This window comes from Tenrec ecaudatus, chromosome 9 (assembly GCF_050624435.1).
Source record: "Tenrec ecaudatus isolate mTenEca1 chromosome 9, mTenEca1.hap1, whole genome shotgun sequence".
Lineage (NCBI taxonomy): Eukaryota > Metazoa > Chordata > Mammalia > Afrosoricida > Tenrecidae > Tenrec > Tenrec ecaudatus.
Window position 1 is genome coordinate 111,095,855 of NC_134538.1, and position 24,684 is coordinate 111,120,538.

Consider the following 24,684-nt stretch of genomic DNA (forward strand, 5'->3'; position numbering starts at 1 on the left):
CGCACCTCCCTTGGCCCCGCCTCCTCGCCCTCGGAGCCGCGAACCTCTCGCGCCCACTTCCTTCAGCGGCGCGCCGGGGGCCCTTGTGCCCGCCCCCTCGTGCCGCTCTTCCGCCCGCGTCGTGCCCGCCCCTTCGCGCCGGGACTCCGCCCCCACTGGTCGCGTCTCCGCCCTCTTGGTCTCCTGGTGGGTTGCTTGCCCTCTGCGCTTCTGACCCCGGCTGAGGGTGCCGCGCGCTTCGGTCCTGGCGCAGCCGTCGGGGGTCCTGCTGACGGCCACTCCCAGTGGACGCAGTTGGTGCTGGAGGCCAGGCCATCCTGCCACCGTGGTCGTTCCCGTGTTTTAGACTTGTCCGCCTCGCCCGCCCGCTGGTCGCCTCCTCCACCGGGTACGCCACTGGCCGCGGTCCCGGAGGCTTCGCTCAGGCTGTAGCCCGCGCAGCCGGGGCCCAGGGCCCGGGCCAGGGCCGACCGCGGCGACCCCTGCCCAGGGCGCGTCGCGTCGCAGAGCGTGGTTTTCCCGCGATCGCCCCTGAGCCCGCCAACCGGGCACAGGCCGCAGGGGGACGTGCGGGTCAGAGAGCCGGAGTCCCGCCCGCAGCCCACGGCCCAGGCGGGAACGGAGCACGGGGGTGGGTGGGGGTGATCTCCTGCCCTTTGCCACTTGACGGTGTGGCATGCTATTTTGACGCCTGTCGTGCACAGGCTTCTGATTTTCATTTGTTTCTGTGTACGTAGATGTCAACATAACTGGAGAGGGAGTGGGATTTGACATCTCAAGTCCAGAGTTTTAGATTTCTGGATCAGTCACTTGCTTTGGGTAATGAGACATTAAATTACCTAATCACTTTGATTCTCAGTTTTCTGATTTGTAAAACGGGCATGGTAATACTAATGTAAGAATTTAAGTTAAAATATTTATGAGAGTGCTTTGTAAATGGGAAAATGCTGCACACAGACACAAAATTGGGGGAGGGAAGTTGTAAACGCTGGAGGACTAGGGTGGTATGTTGTATTCCGTAATAACTTATTGCTCTAATAAACACTGTTTAATGGTTGATTTTTTTACTTAGTAGCCCAAGAAAGTTAAGTGTGCTAGTACCATCCTTTTGCAAATAAAAAGCCTTAAAACATTGACCAAGGTAGCCGGTGGTAACCAAAAGGGGGAACACAAGAAATGGATCAGGTTTACTCAGGAAAATGATTGCTTTGTTTCCAAGGTCTGGGGAGACAGCATGAATTAGACGGCTGAAGTTACGGTGCATTCTGAGCTAGAGAGGGAGGAAAAGTGAAAGGTGATTTAAGATATACAGACTCAATACTGATTCTCAGATGACAGGAGGTCATCAGATCTTGAGAGGAAGGAGGAGGTTGATTGGAACAAACATACAATATTTCTTTGTCAAAATCTTAAAAAATATGAACTTCAGAGCAATCACAAGACATGTTTATAATTTTAAAGCCTGAGAAACAATACTATGATAATAGAATGTATTTGTAAATATGGGAGCAAATTAAATTGTCCTGATAGTAATGTGGAATAAGGAAGTAGTGATGTGCAGAGGATGGTGAAATAGTGAAAGAGATGTTGTAAAGCTTGGAGAATTTGAGAGGAAACTGGGAACAAAATGTATCTTCAGAATTCACAGGAAATTGCCAGTATGTGAAAACAGACATCTGTTTCCACTTGTTTGTGTGTAAGGTTATGTCAACATAATCATACAGGCTTCAATGACTATGGTCTTGGGTAATTTTGAGCCTTAATTTGAATTTGTGAGAAGGAGGTAATAATACTTTTCAAACTGTTATAAAGATAAAATGTATCATTTTAGAAAGTTTTATTAAATTATTACAGTATGCCTGGCATAAGACACCTCCATTACTTGAAAAATGGACTTTTGATTTTGGTATTTAGAATGTTACTGGTTTTCTCAGTGAAATTTCAGTAACTACTGAAGGTCAAAACAAAACCAAACTCCTTGGCATCAAGTTGATTCTGACTCATAGCAACCCTACAGGACAGGGTAGAACTGCCCCTGGGGGTTTCTGAGACTGCCACTCCTCATGGGCATAGACAATCTACTCTCTCCAGTGAAGGTGGTGAAGGTAGGGCCTCACTAACATTGATGGGCTTGAAGTGTGAGATATGTTTTGGTGTGTGCATCTTTATATGTTTCGGAAACCCACAGGGGCAGTTAAATTCTGCCTCTCTATCTGGGGTTGCTAAGAGTTAGAATGTACTCAACAGCAGTGAGGCCTTTTTTCTACACAATGCTTTTAGCACAACCTTGTCTACATTCTAGTTGATAATGCCAAGATCTGCCTATGTAGAAAGTCAGCCATATTACTAGAGCATGTTAATTTGTAGCTGTAACTTGTGGTTAATTTTGAGAAATACTAATTTTAATCATTCATTTTGAGAAAATCCATTTTTTTAGAAGTCATCAAAAAGGGGCTTGGTTGTATATTTATGGCCAGTAAGGATAGAAATATCCTTATATAAAATATCAGTAACTTGGTAAAATTATAAATTAAACACATTTTGAAAACGTACACCCAGAAGAGTTCGTTAGATGAAGGGAATATGTACAAGGAGGAATGACAAGGAGGAAGGTTATTTGTGGTGAAAAGTTGATTATAGAATTTTATTAAGCAATACCAGAGAACTGTGTACAGAATCATGGTTCAATTAAAATAAGCATTTGGCAGTAAATCAAGAGAAAGGAATTTGATTCAATACTGGTTGTATCCCTGAGTCATTTTATGACCTTGGGTAAATATTACACTTCTATGCTCGATTTTTCTCGTTTTTGGTGACGATAATACCTGCTTAGTATCTCATACATATACATGTATTTATGTATTTATATCTAGAATGCTGACAAACTGATTTACTCATTCTTCTGTAGTACTCTCCCTTTCATTTTCCATCTTTTGCTGTAAGCATCTCCATTTAGTTAGCAGTTGTTTCTTTTCTCTATCCATAGTAAATCTAGCTTAGGTTCTACCTTTATTTCTGATTCATTTGCTAACTGTAGATTCTTAACTGAGTTTCCTTGCTAGTTAATTTTCACATATTATAGTCTCATTATCTTGGGACCTTGTCATGCCATCACATTGGTTCTGACTCACAGTGACTCTGCACAATGACACACTGTCCTATCCTTTGCCATTCTTACACTGTTGTTTAGTTTGAGTTCATTGTTACAGCCTTTGTGTCAGTCCATCTTGAGCTTCCTTTTTTCCTCTGACCTTCCCCTTTGCCAAGCATGGTGTCTTTTCCCAGATAGTGGCCTCTCCTGATAACATTCACAGTACATGAGAAGAAGTCACACTATCTTGGCTTCTAAGGAGCTTTCTTTGCTTCTTCCAAGACAGATTTTGTTTTCTCGCATTCCTTGGTACTTTGAGTATTCTTGACCATCACCAGAATTCAAGTACATCACTTCTTAACATGGTTTAACTTATTCATTGTCTAGCTTTTAGCTACATCTGAGGCAGTTGAAAAACCATGTCTTGGATCTAGTGTATCTTAGTCTTCAAAGTGACAACAGTGGCATTCCCAAGGCTTTTCCAAGGTTAAGTTTTTGGATTTGCAGATTAAGCATATACAATAGCTAGGTGAGGTTGGTTAGGAGTTGTCTCAGATGAGAGTTGGCTAGCAAACCAGGGTGAGTTCAGCAGATCAAATCCTAGAACACAATGTAAGAAAAGGATTAAAAATGAGAAATGAGCAAGATAGGAGACTCAGAATTTGAGAGCCAGTCCCTCTAAGAAATACAACACAGAGACTATGAGGGCATGGAGTTCACAAGTTAGCATTTAAGTCCTGAGCTAAATTAATTTCTTGATGGTAGTACTAAACACATAATGGGCCATGGTCGTTAAAAACAAAAAATCTACCTACTCCCTATTTTACATTTTATTTTCTGGAAAATTGAAAAGGAGGCTATATTTTTAGCTCCCATAATGAGATACATGTAATGGTTTTATGCAACTTTTCTAAAATAACATGTTTAAAAAATCATCCACTTGATGTCACTGAGTTTGGATATTATGAAATAAGAATATATATAAAAGTCCACTAATCTTAGTTCTTTTATCTAAAAAGCTCTATGTTGATTTCTGACTCTCTTCCCCCCCCTTAAGTTCTAAATCTGCCACTCATCTGTCAATTTGTCATATTGTGCCTATTGGAATCTATGCTACCAGTATTTCAAATACCATTAGGGTTACCCGAGTTGAACAGGTTTCAACCATGCTTCCAGGCTAAGAACAGTGTAGGATGAAGGACGGGACCTCTGAAACTTCATGAAAACCAGTGGAACATTCTCAGGTTTCGTGCCGGAAAAGGAGTTCCTCATGTTGCAAGGCACTCATACTATGACTGTGGAAGAGCTGCCTCCTCAAACTAGAGGAAATCTAGTGCTGTGGTTGGAGGAAAGCTTCCAGAACCTTCATTTGTGATGAAACAACTGTAAACATCCATTAATAATCAGAACATGGAATTTTCTAAGTATGGATCTAAGAAAATTGGAAGCTGTCAAAAAGGAAAAAGAATTCATAAACATTGATATTGAAAGCATTAGTGAGCTGAGATGGACTGGTCGGCCATTTTGAATTAGATAATCATATGGTTTACACTGATGGGAATGACATTCAAAAGGAATGCTATCACATTCATAATCAGAAAGAACATTACAAGATCAAGAAGTATAATGCTGTCTGTGATAGCTCTATACCTACAAGGAACTCCATTTAATACAACTATTCAAATCATTGCACTGAACACTAAAGTTAAATGAAGAATTCTACCAACTTCTTCTGTCTAAAATTAATCAAACATATAATCAAGGTGCATAGATATTGGCCTAATGGAATACAAAAGTTAAAGACAAAGAAGAGGGAGGAGTGGTTGGAAAATATGGCATTGGCAATGAAAATGAAGCTGGAGATCACCAAGGACTTTATTATGTTTGTCTTTATTCAGCGAGATCAATGGCCAGTATTCACATGGTCTTCTTCAGATGGAATACACAGGGAATCACATTGACTACATCTCTGAGAAGAGACAACAGAGCAGATGAATATCATCAGCCAAAACAAGGGCAGGGAAAACTGGAGCAGACTCTTGGTTGCTCAGGTGCAAGTTCAGTTAAAGCTGAAGAAATTAAAACAAGTTCGTGAGAACCAAACTACAGTATTTCCCACCTGAATTTAAAGAACATTTCAAGAGCAAATTTAATACACTGACCACTAAAGACTAAAAAGCATTTGTAGGATGACAAGAACATCATGCATGAAGAAAGCAAAAGGATATTAAAAACAGGAAAGACCAAAGAGGATACTTTGAAAGTATCTTCAGAAGATACTTTGAAACTTCCTCTTGAACTTAGAGTAGTTAAAGTAAATAGAAGAAACTATAAAGTAAAAGGGCTAAACAAAATTTCAAAAATTTCAAAGGGCAGCTCTAGATGATACTAAAGGATTATAGTGAAATATGCAAAAACCTGGAGTTAGAGAGCCAAGAAAGAAGAACATTCTAACCATATCTCAAGCTGAAAGAACTGAAGGAACAAAGCCTTAACTTAAAATAGTGAAGGATTCCATGGGCAAAATAGTGAGCGGGTACAAGGAGCATTAACAGAAGATGGAGGAATACACAGTCACTGTACCCCAAACACTTGTCATTCAATTATTTCAAGAGTTCACATATGTTGAAGAGCCAATGGCAGTGAAGGAAGAAATCTAAGCTCTACTGAAATTATTAGCACACAACAAGGCTCTAGGAACTGACAAAGTACCAACTGAAATGTGTCATCCAGCTGACAGCATTAGAAACACTCAGTCTGTGGCTGGACATTTGGAAGACAACGGTCTGGCCAACTGATTCGAAGAGATCCATTCCCCCAAAAGATGATCCAACTGAATGTGGAAATAATTGGACAATATCATAAATATCACATGCGAGTAAAATTTTGCTGAAGGTAATTGCGGGAGTACATTCACAAGTATCTGCCAGAAATAAAGCTAGATTCAGAAGAGGCTATGGAACAGAGGATGTCATTGCTGACATCAGATAGATCTTGTCTGGAATCAGAGAATGTAAGTAAGGTGTTTACTTGTGTTTATTGACTATGCAAAAGCATTTGACTGTGTGGATCATAACAAATGGCAGATAACACTGAGAAGTCCTGAAACTTCATTGTACGCACGTGGAACCTCTTCCTAGACCAAGAGGCAGTCATTCAAACAGAACAAAATTGGTGTGTTTGAGTTAGGGGATCGGTGAAGAATATTGAGGATACCATGGATTTCCAGGGCAGGAAACAAATCTGTCTTCGAAGAAGTACAACTAGAATGCTCCTTCAAGATAAGCCTGATGAGGCTTTGTCTCACATGCTTAAGCCATGTTACAGGAGAGATCATCCTGGACAAGGACATCATGCTTGGGAAAGTAGAAAGAAGAGCCTCTCAAGGGGCTAGGTTGACGCAGTGGCTGCATAATGGGTTCAAATGTAATAATTTTAGGAATGGCACAAGACTGGGCAAAGTTTTGTTCTCTTGTACTTAGTGTCTAGATGAGTCGTAACTGACTAGACAGTACCTCATAACAACTAACAATGATTTAAATTATTACTGTAATTAAATTCCTTTTTCTTGCATTAATTTTAGGTGAACATATTCAAATTGTCAGCTTTGCTTGATTGGTATCAACATAAAGTACTATATGTGTTTTAAACTTCTAGAGAAAGGGCTATACCTATATTTTTAGTATATGTATATAGTTTTTCCACATAAAGGAACTTTGTTGGTATAAATGAATGTACATTTCTATACTTGAAGATTTTATGTAAATTTTAGAAGTTAAAATTCAAATATTTATATAGATATAAAAATATACTTATCACCTAGATATTTAAAAAGTCAAAATTCTAGTGTATTTGCTTTATTCTGAAGTATTTTGAAATGAATTATGGCTGCTAGAGCATTTCAGCCTTTAACACTGTGGGATGAATCTCCTCAGTGCTCTGTTGGCTCAAATGGTTAAACACTGCTGCTAACTGAAAAGTTGGCAGTTTAAACTCACTCAGTTTTTCATAGAACAAAGACCTGGCTGTCTTCTGTGAGACAGCTCTGCCCTGCCACATGGGGTCACTACGCGTTGAAAATGACCCAGTGGGACGGAACAAACAAACATGAGAATGGTGCAGGGGTGGGCATAGTTCCGCTCTATGATTTATGGGTCACAGACTCCTGAAGAGCGGCAGCAAGACTAGCTCTATAGGTAATAGTGTTACACCTGCATTGGTCTGATTCTTCTTTGTGACACTTTTACCTTGTTCCTCTAGTGTCTGATTTTCTTGTAAATTAAAAGATCTTAATTGTGTAATTTCATGTTGAATCCCTTCTCTCCTTGCTATTTAGTAGATAGATGATGGTGCTCTTTCATTTTCTGTCCTAAAGTCAAGGTGGTCCATTGCTAATGATGCTAAGATGGAGCAATTTGTTGTTCTATTGCTTGTTTTTTAAGCAGAGTTGGAGGATGATCCAATAGTAGCTAATCATAACTAACTGGGATAGCATACACTTTTTGTGAAAATGCTTATATAACTAGGGCTAGGATTTGTAGAGTTCTCTTAATATTCCTCAAAACACTCAGTAGAAAGCATTCAATATATTTACAGATTCGTGTTTGAAAGTTTCTTTCTATACTCTTTCATAATGTTTATCCTTTAATTGTCTTTAAACATTTTTTTCATTCTAGGTTTTCAGTTACTGATATTACAAACAATAAAATATTGGAGCATAGAGTTGAGGAAAAGACTTAAACCAGGTTGGTAAATAATAAAAGCTACAAACAGATACATTTATATTTCTATAAAATTGGTTTACAATTGAAAACTGTCAACAGCCTAAATAACTGACACTATGAGACTTTTATTCTTATATGCCACAAGTTTCCTAGGCTATAATCTATATGGAAGTACATTATTAGATCTTTTCTTTCATGAATCTGTTAGTGAGTTCAAACCATTAGCACACTAATGCTTAACCACAGCACCACCAGGTCTATATAATTAAATATTAAACCATCGTTAATAGTGATAACGTTGTTAGGTGCTATTGCGTCAATTCTGACTCATAGGGACTCTATGTAACAGAGGGAGACACTGCTTGGTACTATGCCATCCTGATAGTTATGTTTGACCCATTGTTGCAGCCACTGTGTCAGTCCATCTCATTGAGGATCTTCCTGCTTTTTGCTGATACACATCTATATTTATTGAAACAGGATGTCTATAACATATATTTATATGTCAAAGGCTAGTAAACAACATGTATAGTATCAACATATTTTTTAAAACATGAAAATACAGATATAGAAGTGTGTATATGGGTTGATGAATATGTATTATAGATGTAATTTGCATTATGTATTTGCCTCTGTGTACATAAACATCTGAAAAGATGACACTCATGTTGGCAGTGGTTATTTTAAAATAACAAGTTTATAAGTAATTTTCAGACTTAAAATAATTGGACTTTCTAGAAGAGTATTTATTACTCTTATCAGGTTTTTCTAAGATGATGCTTCAAGTCTTTTAAACCAATGAAACCACTTTTATTAAGAAATAAAAATAATGCTGTGTTCGCATTACTCCAGGGCTAAATTTACAGATTCTGTGCCTTTTTTATACTTATTCTATTGCATGACTAGGATAATATGTGAGAGGTTTACATTTTAGACCATCAGCTTGGCCTTCAACAGTTCAGACCACTCATCATCCCAGCCCCCGATTCTACACCATACCCCATTCCTCAGAATTCTCTTCTCCCATCCGTCCCACCTCAGTCAGCACCTGCCAACCTTTTATTCCATGCTACGTCTTCTCCCTTTGCTACCCTCCAATTCCCTGTAACCTCCAAAGCCTGTTCTCTCTGATACGCCAGTCTTTGGCTTTTGTCTTTTAACCCCTAGAGTAGAGGTCTCATACAATATCTGTTTACTTGTGATTGATTAGCTTCACTTAGTCCAATGACCTCTAGGTCCATCAATGTCATGAGGTGCTTCATGGTTTCATCGTTGCTTTTTAAGGATGCACAGTATTCTGTTATGCATATGCACCAAATTTTTTTTATCTATTCATCTGTTCATGGGCATTTGGGCTATTTCCTGCTTCTTACTATTGTGAACTGTGCTATGATCAACATGGGAGTGCATAGGTCTGTTTGTATTATGTCCATGATTCTTTGGTGTATGTACTTAGCAGAGGTATTGCTGAATTGTACAGAATTCCTATTCCTAGTTATTTGAGCTATCACCATGTTGCTTTTCATGATGGTTATACAGGTTTCTTTAATTCTTTATTAGTGGCCTTAAAGATGTGATGCTGTTCTGACAGCTTAGCTGGAGTACATTGCCGTCATTGGAAGATTAGAGCGTCTACTCTATTAATGACTGTTTCATGATACTTTGTATTCAAAATTTATATGCATACACTTGATAATGGTAAAAATATTCTCTGATAATATGATTTTTTCTTTAATTTTAAGTCCATTTTGAAGGGATTTCTCACTAAACTCAATTTTCATTCATTAAATTTAGTTTATATTGTTTTTGCTTTTTAAACAGGATTTTCTTCAGTCATTTAAAAATATGGACCATGAAGTGTCAAAATCCGAGATCAAAGTGACACCTCTTCAACAAATGCTGGCCTCTTGCACAGGCGCTCTGCTGACTTCACTCATCAGTAAGATCGTGTTCTGACATACGTAGGTCCGGTCACTCGAATGACCCAGTTATTTCATTTCAATGAAATAGTGGTGATAGTATTTCCTTCTTGTATCAGAATGATAACATTAGAGAATCCTGGACAGAGTCAACGGACTGTATTTAAAATCTTTGCTTGGCCATTCTCAGTGTTGGGATAATGCCAACTCATAGCAACCCTGTAGGACAGGGAGAGAGCCTCTGTGAGTTTCTAAGACTGTTACTCTTTCCTGGAGTAGAAAGATCCCCTCCCCCAATTGTGGATAGACCCTTGTTATCTCTGAACTTTATTTTCCATCCATAAAATTTGGAACTCAGACAAGTGTGAGATCTCTATCAATATTAACATTTGATGACTCTGCTATGCACTTTTTAAAAAGTAAACATAAAGATGGGGCAAAATTTTACCCAAATGAATTATATAGATTTAGGACAACTCACAATATCAGCAATAGATTATATTTTACTTTGCTTGCATTGACAGTGAATTTCTTAAATTTTTCTAACCAAATTTTTCCAATTTCTTGTGGAAACAGCCAACTGGCGTAATTAGGATATAATATGCTAATGATCTTTTAGTGCTTCTTTGATGTTACAGCTGTCTTCTGGATCCAGGAGGTTCATTGCACAGGGATCTCAGGTCCAGAAGACCCACTACATTGCTGGCTCTTGTTGGTAATGAGATCCCTCCTCTGACTTCTCAGAAACAGCCAACTGGTATAATTAGTGTGTGATATTTTAATGACATTAAAATAACTATTTAATTTAATTAACATGAAATGATTAGAGAAAACGTGTATTAATTCCTTTATAATGCAATGTCTTATTTCAGCTCAGAATTTTAAGATTTAAAAAACCTTTCGAGATCACCTAATGTGATGTCCTTAGCAGGGGAGGAAAAGTTTTCTCAGAACTATTTAACATTTTTTTCTGTTTGAATCAGATAGAGCATACTTTTTAAAACTATTCACTTCTGCTATACTGTACAAACAAAATAATATAACCTAGTGATAAAGATAATTTATGGCTAATTTGATCTACTTATGGGGCCCTAGTGGTATAGTGGGTTATGAGTTGGCCTGGCAACCAAAAAAGTCAGCAGTTCGAGACCACCAGCCACTCTAGAGGAGAAAGATGAGACTTTTTGTTCCCTCAAAGATTAGTAGCCTCAAAACCCACAGGAGCAGCTCTGTCCTATGTGTCCCTGTCAGTTGGAATTGACTTGATGGCAATGAGTTTGGTTTTGATTGGTTTACCAAATTTGCATTATGTCTTTTATTTGGTAGAAGTCAATTTAATAGATTAGGAAGACTAATACCATTTGATTTTGGCTACTTATAATCTATAATAATTCTCAAATATTTACATACAATTTTGAAGCTTCTGTTTCTTAACCTTAGACATCTTACAATTTTTTGTAAATACTAATATTTTAGTTTTAGGCTAATATAGTTGAACAAACATTTTTAGTAATAATTTAATATCTGAGAGTTCTGTCATCTCATTTGTCCTTTTTAAGCAAAATTCAAGGGCAAACTAATAAAACATTACATTCAAGACCACTTTAAGATAAAAAAATATAGCCTAATATTTCTCACTCACTATCATTGAGTTTGATACCAATTCATATAGTATGAGGAAATGTCTGATTTCATGTACTTTGTGTTCTTTGGGAATACTTTTATATATGATTTTAGGAGAAAGATGATGTTTTCTGCCCCAATAAAAATATATAGCCTCACAGACACTTTATCGGGTCCCTGTGATTGGAACCAACTTGATAGTGGTGTTTGTTTTAATATAGTTGACAGGCGGTCTTTTTGTTGTTAGTTAGCATTGAGTAGATTTGCCTCACTGGTAACCCTGAATGTGCAGAATAGAGCTGTTCCCCAGGGTTTTCATGGCTGTGAAGTTTTAGAAATAGATCACCAGGCCTAAATTTCGAGGCACCAGTGGGTGTGGGTGTGAACTGCTGACCTTTCAGTAAGTTGTCAAGTGCTTAACTCTGTCAACCTCTCAGGGACTCCCCAGCTTACAAGTATCATTTGTTAATTGAAATTTATGTATTTTAATAGTGACACCTATGGATGTTATTAAAATTCGACTCCAAGCCCAAACCGGCCAGTTCACTAAAGGTATGTATACTATTTATCCAGAAAATGTTATATTAGATTTCAAAATGAAAATACACTCATTTTTAAAACAGTGTTTACTTTGTTGTTTTATAAAAAATGGTGCCTCTTTATCTTTATGCAGAAGTTTTTTTATCATTTAGTTATATATAATGAGGTCTAGGTAGAAAAGAAATATATCACAAATAATGTTTGTATAAATAACTCAACCCTCCCAAGAAATGATATCCATATTTGTGCCATTCCAAATAAAAGTGACCCAATAGAATTAGAAAATTGTCTAACAATATCATTAATATCACACACAAGTAAAATTGTCCTGACAGTGACTCACAATAGCTGTAGGAGTCCATCCACATGGAGATGCAAGAAATTTAAGCTGGATTTAGAAGAGGTTGTGGAATGAAGGATATCTTTGCTAATATCAAATAGATGATGGCTGAAAGCAGAGAACATCAGAAAGATGTTCTTTTATGTTTTATTGACTACGCAAAGCCATTTGACTGTATGGATCAAAACAGACTACGGTTAGCTTTCTGAAGAATAGAAATTCCAGGCCACTGAATTATACTCATGCAGAACCTGTACATTAGACCAAGAAGTAACTGTTCAGACAAAGCGAGGAAATACTGAGTCAGGGACAGTGTGTATTGGGGTAGCATCCTTTCACTGTACTTAGTCTCTATGCTTAGCCAATAGCATGAGAAGCTGGACTACCTGAAGAAGAGGTGACATCAGGATTGGAGAAAGACATTAACAATCTGTGATATGCAGATGTCACAATCCTGTTTCATGAAATTGAAGAGGACCTGAAGCACTGGCTGAGAGGACCAAAGACTGCTGCCTTTCATATGGATACACCTTAACATAAATTCCCAAAACTGGACCAATAAACAAATTCAGGATAAGCTGAGAAAAGTTTGAAGTTGTCAAGGATTTTATTTTACATGCTTCCACAATCCACTCGCATGAAAACAGCAGTGAAGAAATCAAATGACATATTGTATTAGGCAAATCTGCTACAAAAAATCTAAACATGTGAAAAAAAAAACACAACCATAGATGTAACTCTGAAGACTAAAGTGGTTTGTACTGACCCAAGCCATAGTATTTTCAATCATTTCTTTTTCATATGAAAGCTTCAGTGAATAAGGACATAATAACAATGAGTAAGAGAAATTAATTTCAATTGTGGTGTTAGCAAAGACTATAACTATACCATGACCTACCAAAAGATTGAAGAAATCTGGCTAGGAAGAGGTATACCCAGAATGCTCCTAAGAAGTAAGGATGAAGAGACTTCATCTCCTGTCGTGTTATCAAGAAGGACTAGTCCCTGGAGAAGGACATTGTATTTGGTAGAGGGTCAATGAGAAAGAGGCAAGCCTTAAACAAGATGGATAAACACAAGGGTTGTACCAGTAGACTCAGATAGCATCGATTGTTAGGATAGTGCAGGGCCAGGCAGCATTTCGTTCTATTGTACATAGGGTCACTGTGAGCCGGAATTAACTCAGTGGCACTGTAATGTCTCAATTAATGTTCTCTATTTGACCTTTCTAGGAATCCTGGTGGTATAGAGGTTGCGCATTGGGATATTAGCTGCAGGGTCAGCAGTTCTAAGCCATGAGCCACTCTGCAGAGAAAGACATAGCTTTCTACTCCTGTAAAGAGCTACAATCTCTGAAACCCACAGGGTCAGTTCTACCCTGTCCTACAGGGTTGCTATGAGTCCCTGGCAGTGAGTTTGGTTTGGGTTATTTTACTTCTAGAGGTTCTAATATACATGATTAAAAGGCTTATTAAGGAAGCTAACAAATAGTGTTGCCAATGGAAAATGCTCCGCGTTGAGCTGTTTATCAGGACCTGTGAAAAAGTTCTGTCAAGTCTGCGAATAAATACTCAGAGGGCATCCCACTCTGCTAATAGCGTGAACACAGAACAAGAGTCATACCCACCTCAACCTTCAGGGATTCCATTTCAACGCCACGGGTCAACAAATCCAGTTCCCTGAATCAACTGGCCAGAGCCACCCCACTCCACAAAGAGCCTGCTGCCCAAAAGCACTCGGCTTCACTTACTCAGGGGGCTGGGCAGTCCACCACTCTGTCCCATGTGTTGATTCCTGGTTCTGCTGCTGCTCCTTTATTATGATAACCGTCTTTTCGATACAGGGATCTCAGGTCCAGAGAACCCATTCCACTTCTGGCTCTTCCTGGTAATGAGATCAGTCCTCCCTCCTCCTCCTCAGAGGACTCACTTTATCTGCAGCAGGATGACACACTGGGGAATTCTTTTCATAGTACCCACGGTCCAATCCTGCCAGGATCTTCCCCCACCTTCTTCCCAGACCCATTCCGGGAACGGCTCTTTGGTGGGAGTTAGAGACCTTGACTAGCAGAGCCCCAGTAAATGGTTCACTGCCCTCACACTTGGGGCTTCAAAAAGGTAGCCGAAGTTGTCCACACACTTTCTGAGGCTTCCTCTCGTGAGTGCTCCTCTGTGACCTGACAGCCGTGGGATGGAATGGACTGGAGGTGTCTTTCAGATGGGAAAGGACAGGTGGATTGTGGAAGGCAACAGAAAAGTAAACCAGTTTCCTACATGTTACAGAAAGTCTTCAAAGCAAAGGGCAGCTTTTAGGCCTGTAGGTTATGAAATCCACAGAATTATATTTACATTAAAACAGAAGACTTGATAGCAAGAATGAGTTCATAAACGGGAAGGACTTGGGATTTAAGAAGCATTGAATTAGGTAGAGGTTGAGGAATGGTTAGAGTTAGCGGTACAAATACAAAGAAAGGCAAAATGCCTTGCATTGTTTACATTGAGAAGAAAACATTTTAAAGTATAATTTGTTTACTGAAATTTCTTTTGTGCATCATGCCATCTTCTCTTCAAATAGGAGATGCATGTACATGTTGTCTTTTTAAAATAGGTTTTCCTATTTTATCTTCCCTTTCTATTACTTTGATAACTGGATTTGTTTCTATGTACATTTGCTTATTACAGTTCTGAAAATGTGAAATCCACTAACTACTAAATTACTCTCTACCTTGAATTTAGAGCTCAAGGCCATGTTGTTAAGTCAAATTACTTATTTATGAAGGTAAGTCAAAAAGTATTGGTACTAGCAGGGCAGTTCTTGCACAAGTTTGCTCCCAAGAAAATGCATTTAAATATGTCTACAGACAAGTTTCTCAGTAACACACTTGTCTGAGGCTTGGGGGACCTGTTGGAGCTGTGAATTTCAAGACAGAGAGGTGGGCTCTGAAAGCTGTGGAAGTGACTATTTTTGGATCCCAAAGGAGTCATCTTGAAAGATTTTTCTAAAAGACACAGGTTGATCATGGTGCCTTATGATACGGAAGTTTTCAGAAAATTGAAAACTGCATTGGTGAGAAAAGAGCCGGTAATGTGATGCTGATGCTGAGGCACTTTTCCCACCATGACAATGTACCTGCTTATTCTTCTCAGGTTGGCAGCACTGTCCTATGAGAGTTTCATGGAAAAATCTTACCTCTGATCATGTCTTTGGTGCCATAATGGTTATGTCTTGGATGCTACCCTCAAGGTCAGCAGCTCAAAACCACCAGCCACTCCTCAGAAGAAAAAGAGGGCTTTCTACTCCCAAAGAGTTACAGTTTTGAGGTTCCCTGGTGGTGTAGCGATTACTCGTTGGGCTGCAAGCTGTATGGTTGGCAGTTAAAAACCACCAGCAACTCTACCGGAGAAAGATTGTGCTTTCTAGTCCTATAAACAGTTACAGTCTGGGAACTTACAGGGGTCGCTATGAGTCAGCATTGACCCGATGGCAGTGCGTTTGTTAAAAAAAAAAAGAAAAGAATAGCTCTCGATTCCTTTGATCAAATATACTTATATCCTGTAGCTGGGGTGTAAATGTGCAAATACAAGCTTAAATCTCATAATTAAATTAGAATAAGTTCGATAAAAGCAAACAAATTGCACAAATATATCTATTTCTTTGCCCCCAAAACAAACAAACAAACCAAGAAAAGTCTTACTCTGATCTTGTACCTTTATATTGTTTTCAGTTTCCAAAACTCTGTGCGTCAGAGAAGTAGGGTCTGAGTCCTGTGAGGCTGCCAAAGTGCAGCGTGCTCGAGGGAGGCTGGAAGACGGAGCACGGCCTTCCGAAGCGTATGCACTGAGATGGAGGCTCTGTCAAGGAACACGAGTTTCACACTTTGATATTTATGGTTTCTAGAATTTTCCATATTTTTGTAGCACTACTTTGTTCCTTACTCTCATATGTCTCATCCTAAAGTACAGAAACAATTCTCTTTTCACAAGGTTATTTCTCTTTTCATAATTTTCTGTTCTCCTCCATGTACTTTCAATTTGTTCACCTTTAAATAAAACTGTGTGAACAAATAGTTGACTCTTGACATCTTCTTTGTTAGGAAAATGCTTTCTATATAGTAATGGACTCATGGATCATCTCTGTGTCTGTGAAGAGGGAGGCAGTAAAGCATGGTATAAGAAGCCAGGATGTTTCCAAGGAACACTGGTAATGAGATTATTTTACTTAGAACCAAAGCATAATTTCAATGCTTTCATACTTTTTTTGTTTTTTGACATGTATCATACAATTTAATCTTTCAATCATATTAAGAAGAGTTACGCAGTCATTGTATATGTGTGTATGTTTTGTCATTAGTAGTGGATTACATGTAATGATGGAGTGTGTAATTTGCTGTGCAATATCTGGAAATTTATATGTAATGTTTTCAACCTCCAGAGACTCCAGAGATTGGATTTGTATTAAACCCAATTGAAAATAGAAGGCAATAATAATAGAAGAAAAACCAGTTGCAGTCTTGGAAAGCAGCCGTTGTACTCTTCTCTAGAATTGACTCGATGCCAGAGAGTTTGGTATTGCGAGGGCGAGAGACAAAATATGTCACATACATTATGAGTCAGTTTATATAACGTTCTCGAAATGATGAAATTATATAAATGGTGGTTATTGGAGATTAGGGAACAGGTGGGAACAAAAGGGGAAATGGAACCTTCTGGATCCCCATTCAGAACTATTCTGAATCTTGACTCTACCCACATCACTATTCTTCCTGGCTGCAATGTTGTACCATACCAGGTTAAGTCAAAAAGTGTTGCTACAAAGTAATAAATACCTTTAATAAGTGGAAGCAGCAAGCCCGTGAAGCTCTTGTTTCTCAGCACGGCCTTCATCCAGGAGCCCTGCAGTGTAGCGCACGGCCATGCAGTGGGTGGCTTATCACAGTCAGCAGCTGGAACTCATGAGCTGCTCTGCAGAAGAGGAGGCTGTGTGCTCCCACACTTAGCGCCCAGAGACCCCCCGGGGCAGCTCTGCTGTCCTACAGGGTTGCTAAGAATCACAGTTGACTTGATGGCAGTGAGTGTCAGAATAGGTCTGTGAAGGTAAGTCAGAAAGTATTCCCACTAGGATTCCAGTTCACACATGCCCCTGTTATTCCAAACAAAACCTTGCAATCAGAAGCCGTGGTTTTGATGGGACCTTTTTGAGGAAGGCAACCTAATGAGACTTAATAAAAAGAATACAAAAGAACGTGTTTGCAGCTCCCACTGATGGCAAAGTAATTGGTTCCCCTGAAAAGCATGCAGCTGCCTCCCTGAAAAATAAAAACAAAACTTTTCATACTATGGCCCATAATCCAAGATAAAGTGTAGCTATCTACTTTTGCAGCCTTTCTGGATCATTCCAGTGCTCCCCAGTGGGTGGCATCACTAACTTTGGGAAACACTGGTAGACCTAGCTGGAGGAGTTTTTAAGAAATAGTAGCTTCACATTTTAATAATTTTGTTTAATAAAAGTTTATATGATTTTATAATATTTTTTACTTACCCTTTTATAAGAATTTTTTTTTAAGTTTGATTTCAGATCTGTAGGTAAAACAACTCACGGTTGATTCTGTAAGCAGAAAGTATCACCAGAAATGTTTAGGTTTTCTTTTGTTCAAAAGTTGAAAAAAATTCCATATTTTTAAAAATGAAAAAATGCCAAAGTAGTTGCCATTGAGTTGATTCTGACTCATGGTAACCCAATGTGTAGACGTACATAAATTGGAGACCCATATTTTAATAATAAATGCATAAGAGAATCAAATTACCAGCCAGTTATTGCGATGTGCTTAAAATGCCATTTTATTAGCATTCGCATAGCACATAAACCAGTGGTGCAAAGAACACGTCAGAGTTGTGCAGTCATTGCCACAGTCAGTTTGGGAACACTCTTCCGTCTTGGATCCATTGTGAATAGCATCTCCTATCCCACTCCCCCTACCCGGCAACCTCCCTTGTCAGAACCCCAAGGAACTGTCAGTCTAGTTGCTATGTACATAGGCTTACCTACCCTGGATTTCATACAAAGAACATAATAAGAATAGAAAAAATAAAATGAGAAACAAAATAAAATACAGAAAAATCTCATTCCAAAAGAAAGTAGAAAATAATAAAAACTGAGATAAGTAAAATGGGTCAAAAGGGGGAAAGCGGTAGAATTAAGTATAAACTAAACTGTACCTGTAGTAATCCACATTCACATGTACTCTTCCTGTGAACAAAATTGCTCACGTCTCTGTTCAGTGGTCTGAGGGAACTCAGAAACTTATTCCACGTGGGATCTCTGCAAATGGATTTTGGCCTTTCACTGTCAGCCTTCTGTGTCATGTGTATTATGACCAAGGCTGTATTTCACTACTATTTTCTATTATGATTTTAGGATGCCTTTTTGAAAATCACTAGAAGTGAGGGAATTTCATCCCTGTGGAGTGGCCTTCCCCCTACACTGTAAGTTGAAGTGTAATATTTTTCGTATTAAGGAGGTGGTTGATTTGTCTTATAGCTAGCATGGTTGCACATCGTTCTGCCTTTTTAAGACTAGAATATTTTTACTGTCTTAAGCAGACTACACTTAGTGACTCACTGGACCCATTTATGTGACCCAGAGGGAGTTCCATGGGTCACAGTGAGTCAGAACCAACTCTTCGACACCTAACAGAGGAAGGTACGTGTGTACAAGAAGAGGATATTGAATGGAAAAACAACAGACACATCAGATTTTGTCTGTGTTTGAGCTTCCAAAATATTCACCATTCACTCCTCAAACAGGATGTGCTTGCTGCTTTTTCCAGCATTGAACTTCAGCAGCATGTGCTAAGGCTGATTGCCTAGGGAAGACCACTTGTCTCAGAGCCAAAGGTTTTATTAGGCTTGATCATATGGGTACATTCTGCCTGTGTGACTAGCCGTAATTTTTCTAGAACACCAGAAGAAAAGCAAATGTTTGCCATTAATCACATCCTTTGGACAGAACGATCTAGAAAAGTTGGTTTGTGCTGAATATATTTTAAAAACTTCTTATAGAGAATATTACAAATGGTAAATTCCAAGGAGTTGATGTAAAGTGAGACCTCACTTGCAAGCACTCCAGAAATCACTCAGGGTTTGCATGGCCAGGCTTGCTGTGTCGAGTCTTTGCTGCACAAGTATACTGCTGGCTGTGGTGTTCTCTGTTCCTGCTTCTGAGTTGGCTCATTTCTACCCAGCAGAAGGACAAAACTATTCAATCTCTTTGTTAGGGTCTTCTGTACCTTATTTACATGATGCCAACCAATCATTTGGTGGGTGTTACAAAGACTATGAATAAAAGAGCCATGCCAACTAATCTCGGTTCACTATCGGCCAGATTCTGGCTCTTCTTTCCATTGTCTCTTTCGTACATGTAGAATTAACCCCACCCTTTTCATTACGTCTTACACAATTGCAGTATTTACAGTCAGTTAACCCTGTTAAGAATCGCAGCTGATCGTATATTTCTGTATCTTTCCCAACACACTCTGCCTGAGACACATCAGGAAAGAAACTATTTAGTGAGGATTCTCCCTTGTTCCCGTATTTTAAGCACACCCATGAAAGTATGTAAGCCAGCCACCTCATGCCTTTATCTCCCTCACAGAGATCCAATTTCTAAATTGACCACCCTATGAGCCCTGTACTCTGAAGAGAAAAACGTGTTCTTTAATGTAAAGAACCTTAATTTCTAGTGGGAACTTTGAGTACATCCACATTCATAAACCTAGTCCAGGACAGAGCAAGCCATCAGAATTGTTGCAGTATGTACCAGCTCACAGTGTCAGACATCTTTCTCTCATCATGTGGCTGGATAGTTTTCAACTCGGCCCAAGCTATTCAAGATAGGGCAAATAGCAACAAGCTTGGGCTCTCGCTGCACTGTAGACCAGGTACCTCTTCTCTACACTCTTATCAGCTCTAGCAACCTAAGTAGATGCCTATAGGCTCAGGATTTGTACAACTCCTTATACTTCAGACCAATCAGTCCTTTTTCTTCTCCCATCTCCATCTATTGGTCTTCTGAGCCAATAGGACATGTGCAAACACAACCTTTCACTTCATTGCTCCCCCCCCTCCCCTGCATGCAAAAGGTGGACTCAGGTGGTCAGCACAGCAAGCCTTCTCAGCTGTTGCTGGCTGATTTTCAGTCTTAGGTGGGGGCGGGGTTTCTCTGCTGTACACAGACTTTTTCTGCCTAGCAGCAGCCAAAGGCAGATCACTTACTCTAATTTTTAAAAGCCAGTCACCCTTTCACTCTACTTTCTACTCTCTCAGGTCTTTAAAAAATAAATCTAGTCTTTCAGCAGTTCTGGAGGGGGCTGCATGTCCTTTCAAATGCAAATGTATCAATGCTGAAGGTCTGAGTGTGGCTCAAATTCCCACCTAACCCCCACACTCTCCTGGGCTTAAAATACAAAGCCTGTATTGCTTCCAGACAACTCTCCTTTTAGCAAATCCAATCAAGTATAGGTTAGATGCAGACTTACAAACTAATCATAATCCACAAAATTTATTTCTATCACACATTTATATGGTTTACAGTAGTAAGTAGGAGAAGCCAGTATTCACACTATAGTCAGCTAAATATATAACCCTAAATGCATAATCCTTTTAAAATCACTCAAGTTTAATTTTCTTCTCCACGAAGTCTACTTCACTTATATTAAGGTGACCAGATTTGAACATTGGTAAAGCGGGACACCAGCGGGACACCATTGATAAAACTCATATCCTGGCGAAATAGCCACATGGCAGCCCACAACCGTATACCCCAGCTTGTCGTGCTTTCTTTCCAAAAATCAGGACTTTTTTAAAACAACGCGGGAAAAATTGTTAAAAATGGGAATGTCTGGTCACTTTATTTATATGCATATGACCTTGAGACTGGCAGGGTTTCTACAGCCAATGTACGCATATGCCCACCTGGTATCGTCCATCTCTTACTAGCCTGGCTTTTGCTTCAGGCCTCTCCAGAAGCTGCATTTCCCCTCTCATCTCTCAACCTCTTTCACAGTCTTTTCAGCCAGTACAGCCAAAGGAACCATCTCAGAATCAAGTTTCCCATCCTTCTTTCTTAACAAGCACCACGCTTCCCTGAGTCTAGAACCATGACAGCAAATCCTGCGTCTGATGCTGAGGAAAGGGGGAAGGAAAATCCAAGTCCACACCCCGCCAAGGAGATTCCTATGGGGCAGAGGTCAGACGTTGCCTCCACCCTCCAACCTTCTCTACCCGATTGTGACACCAGTCTCTCCCAGGGCACTCTATTTCTTTGCTGGGTTTGGGAATCCATTTTAATGGCCACACAAAACTCCACAACATTCATGATTATAGGGGGTTTTAGGGAGATAAAGTTTATCTTTATTTTTATGGTGTTTTTTAAATTTTTATTTTTTAATGGTGTTTTTTATATCAAAGCCCCAAACCCAAACCACTGCCACCAAATTAATTTTCACTCATAGTGACCCTATATAATGCTTTTGAGGCTATAAATCTTTTTTTAATTATTATTAAATGATCATTTTATTGGGGCTCTTACAACTGTTATAATCCATACATCAATTTTATCAGGCATATTTGTACAAGTTGCCTGTGGTTGGAGGGGGTGTCAGTCCCCCACCACTAATCACGGGTTCAATAGGCACAATTGTACGGTTGTGATATTTAAGTATTATATTAAAGTCATGGAGAGCATGAGTTATAGAAGAAAGAGAAATAATGGAGTCAGACACATTTCATAGTAGCATGCTCACCTCAGCCCTGCTTGGTGGTCCACGTGGAGACAGGGGGAAGGGAAGGAGGACAAGGGGAAAGGGAATAGGGGAGGAGAGGGAGCCAATGAGAGGCCAAGGGAGGAGCTGGGGCGTGATTGCAGGTGACCACACATCACAGGTAGGGGCAGTACAATAGGCACACACCTTATAGGAAGGGGATGTACAATGGACACAGGTGTAACAGGAAGGGGATGAGCTAGGGCTGTACACGATAGGAAGGGGAGGAATTAGAGGTATACATGTGACAAGAAGGGCGACCTTGGCCACCCTTGGGTGGGCTTGACCTCTCTGGGGTCTCCTACAAGGAAACAGTCAACTACTATCCTTATCAGAAGGGAGTGGGCCCTCCTTCTTGTGGGATAAGCGGTGACTGCTTGCTCTAGATGGCTGATAGCTCTTAGGGATAATAACCCCTGATCTACTCCTGATGACCTCCAAGTGTGTAGTCATTTGCAAGCAGCTAAGTTTAGCATATATTTGGGGGAGATAACTTGGGAAAATCCTTCTGTTTCCCACAGTTGCCATTATTCTTTTCTTTCTTTTTCTTTCTATTCCATTTCTATTTTTTTCTATTCCATTTACTTCCTATTGAGCCCTTGGTATCAGCTCCTCTTTTTTCCCTCCTTCCCCCTACCCTCATGACCCCTTGATAGATTATAAATTATTATTGTATTCATATCTCAAACCGGACTGCTATCTCCCTTCCCTCATGGTTTCTGTTGTTCTTCTCCCTGGAGGAGGTGTGTGGTTATGCGTTGATCATTAAGATCGGTTCCCCCTTCCTCTCCTCCTCTCCCCACCTTCCTCCTTCCCTTCTGGTATCCCTATTTCCATCCCTGGATTCCATGTGTCATGAGCTTTTATCTCTTATCTGTACCTGTGTACCTGCTCTAGTCTAGTCTGAAGTGAGAGGCAGCACTGGGGTCATGATAGTAGTGGGTGAGGATGCCTCAAGGAACCAGAGGACTATTGTGTGTTTCATTGGTGCTTTACTGCACCCTGGTTGACTCATCCCTTCCCTGAGACCCCTCGGGGAGGGGGGGATGTTCCATTGTCTACAGATGAGCTTTGGGTTGCTGCTCCGACCCCCCTTTCTCAATGATATGTTTTTGTTTGTTTTTTTGTTATGGGTCTTCTGATGCCTGTTACCTGATGACACCTCATGCTCACATTGGCTGGTTTACTTCTTCCATGTGGGCTTGTTTATTCTCTGCTGGATGGCTGCTTGTTTAACTTCAAGCCTTTAAAACCCCGGACTCTATATCTTTTGATAACTGGGCACCATTAGCTTTTTTCACCATATTTGCTTTTGCACTCATTTTGTCTTTAGCAATTATTCCAGGAGGGTGAGCATCACAGAATGCCAGTTAGTTAGAACAAAGTGTTCTTGTATTGAGGGAGGGTATGAGCAGAGGCCTGAAGTCCATCCATTACCTCAGTGTATTGCCATATAAACATGTGTACATAGACTAATACCTCTATTTTTATGGATGAACATATTTACATATGCACACACCTGTGCTTATACCTCTATCCCTATCTTTGCTTCTCAGATCATTCCTCTCACCTTCCTCCTGCCCCACCATCATGCTCACCCTATTTCCACCTATTAGTACTTCCTCTCGGCTAGATTGATGTTGCTCCAACCCCCCATGATCCCTACATCCTCCTTGTTGTTGATTTTAATGCCCTAGTTGTTCCCTTGTGTGTGGCGTTGTTTGCTTACCACACCCTTGCCCTGCCACTGTGTCCCCCCAAGTCCCTCTGGGACTGTCAGTCTCATTGCTTTCTCCTTAAGCTTGCTTCCCATGCTTGTCTTATATAAGTAGGAAAACCAACAATGACATAGAACAAACAAAAAGAAAACAAAAGACTGAAAAAAGAAAAAGAGGGAAAAAAAATACATAATTCCAGGTCTGTTGGCTGACCTTAATCCCCCACTGGTCCTGGGGGATTCTGGGAGCTGCCCCTTCTAGTCTGAGGTCTATGGTTGGGGCTCTTTAGGGGTTTTGTGCCTTGGCATTGCTCCCATTGCTGATCTTGAAAGGAGCAGATAGCTTCGTCTTTCTCCTGTGTAGCAGCTGGTGGGTTGGAACAGCTAACCTTGCAGTTAACAGTGCGACACTTACCTGGCAGTACCAACTAAGTAGAAGAAATCAGTATTCATAATAGAGACCATCCTTTCATCCACAGCACCTTAGCCATGTCGGCCACAACATCTTTTTCTGGTCCTCTGTACCTCTCTGGCCCTTGGCCATCAGGTTCTTGGGTCCTGGGCCTCTAACCTGCTTGGGCAAGTGTCATAAAACTCTTTTAGTGCTGGTCAATACCCAAAGAGCATCCACTTTTTTAGCCAGTCCCCTGCCCAATGGCACTTAGCTTTACTGATTTGTGGGCTGGGTAACCCATTACTATGTCCCAGTGTCTAGCTGTAGCAGTGCCGGTATCTAAGCTACTTCTGCCACATCACCAAAGTACCTCTCACATGCTTAACTGATGACTCTTCTTTCTTGACGATCTTGGGATTTCTGGTCCTGCTTCTTAGATGGCTCACTTTGTACCAGCAGAATGGCAATACTCTAGTTAGATACTATACTATATGATATATTAGTCCCACATGCTATACT

The 24,684-nt window shown here is 39.9% G+C and overlaps 1 protein-coding gene across 3 annotated transcripts in view; it reads left to right on the plus strand.

Moving 5' to 3' along the window:
- The first annotated feature begins 96 nt into the window (after positions 1 to 96).
- SLC25A40 (solute carrier family 25 member 40) overlaps positions 97 to 24,684 on the plus strand; it is a 40,111-nt gene continuing 15,523 nt past the window's right edge. The window contains exons 1-6 of one of the 3 annotated variants that reach the window (XR_012786123.1): positions 98 to 388; positions 7,768 to 7,836; positions 9,637 to 9,754; positions 11,850 to 11,909; positions 16,331 to 16,437; positions 18,652 to 18,719. Coding sequence is in view for 2 of the 3 variants with exons in the window: in XM_075558457.1 (XP_075414572.1) it covers positions 9,661 to 9,754; positions 11,850 to 11,909; positions 16,331 to 16,437; positions 18,652 to 18,719 (329 nt within the window). In the remaining variant the exon portion in view is untranslated. Of the gene's footprint in view, positions 389 to 7,767; positions 7,837 to 9,636; positions 9,755 to 11,849; positions 11,910 to 16,330; positions 16,438 to 18,651; positions 18,720 to 24,684 lie in introns of all 3 variants that reach the window. The other 2 variants (XM_075558456.1, XM_075558457.1) reach the window with 2 other exon arrangements.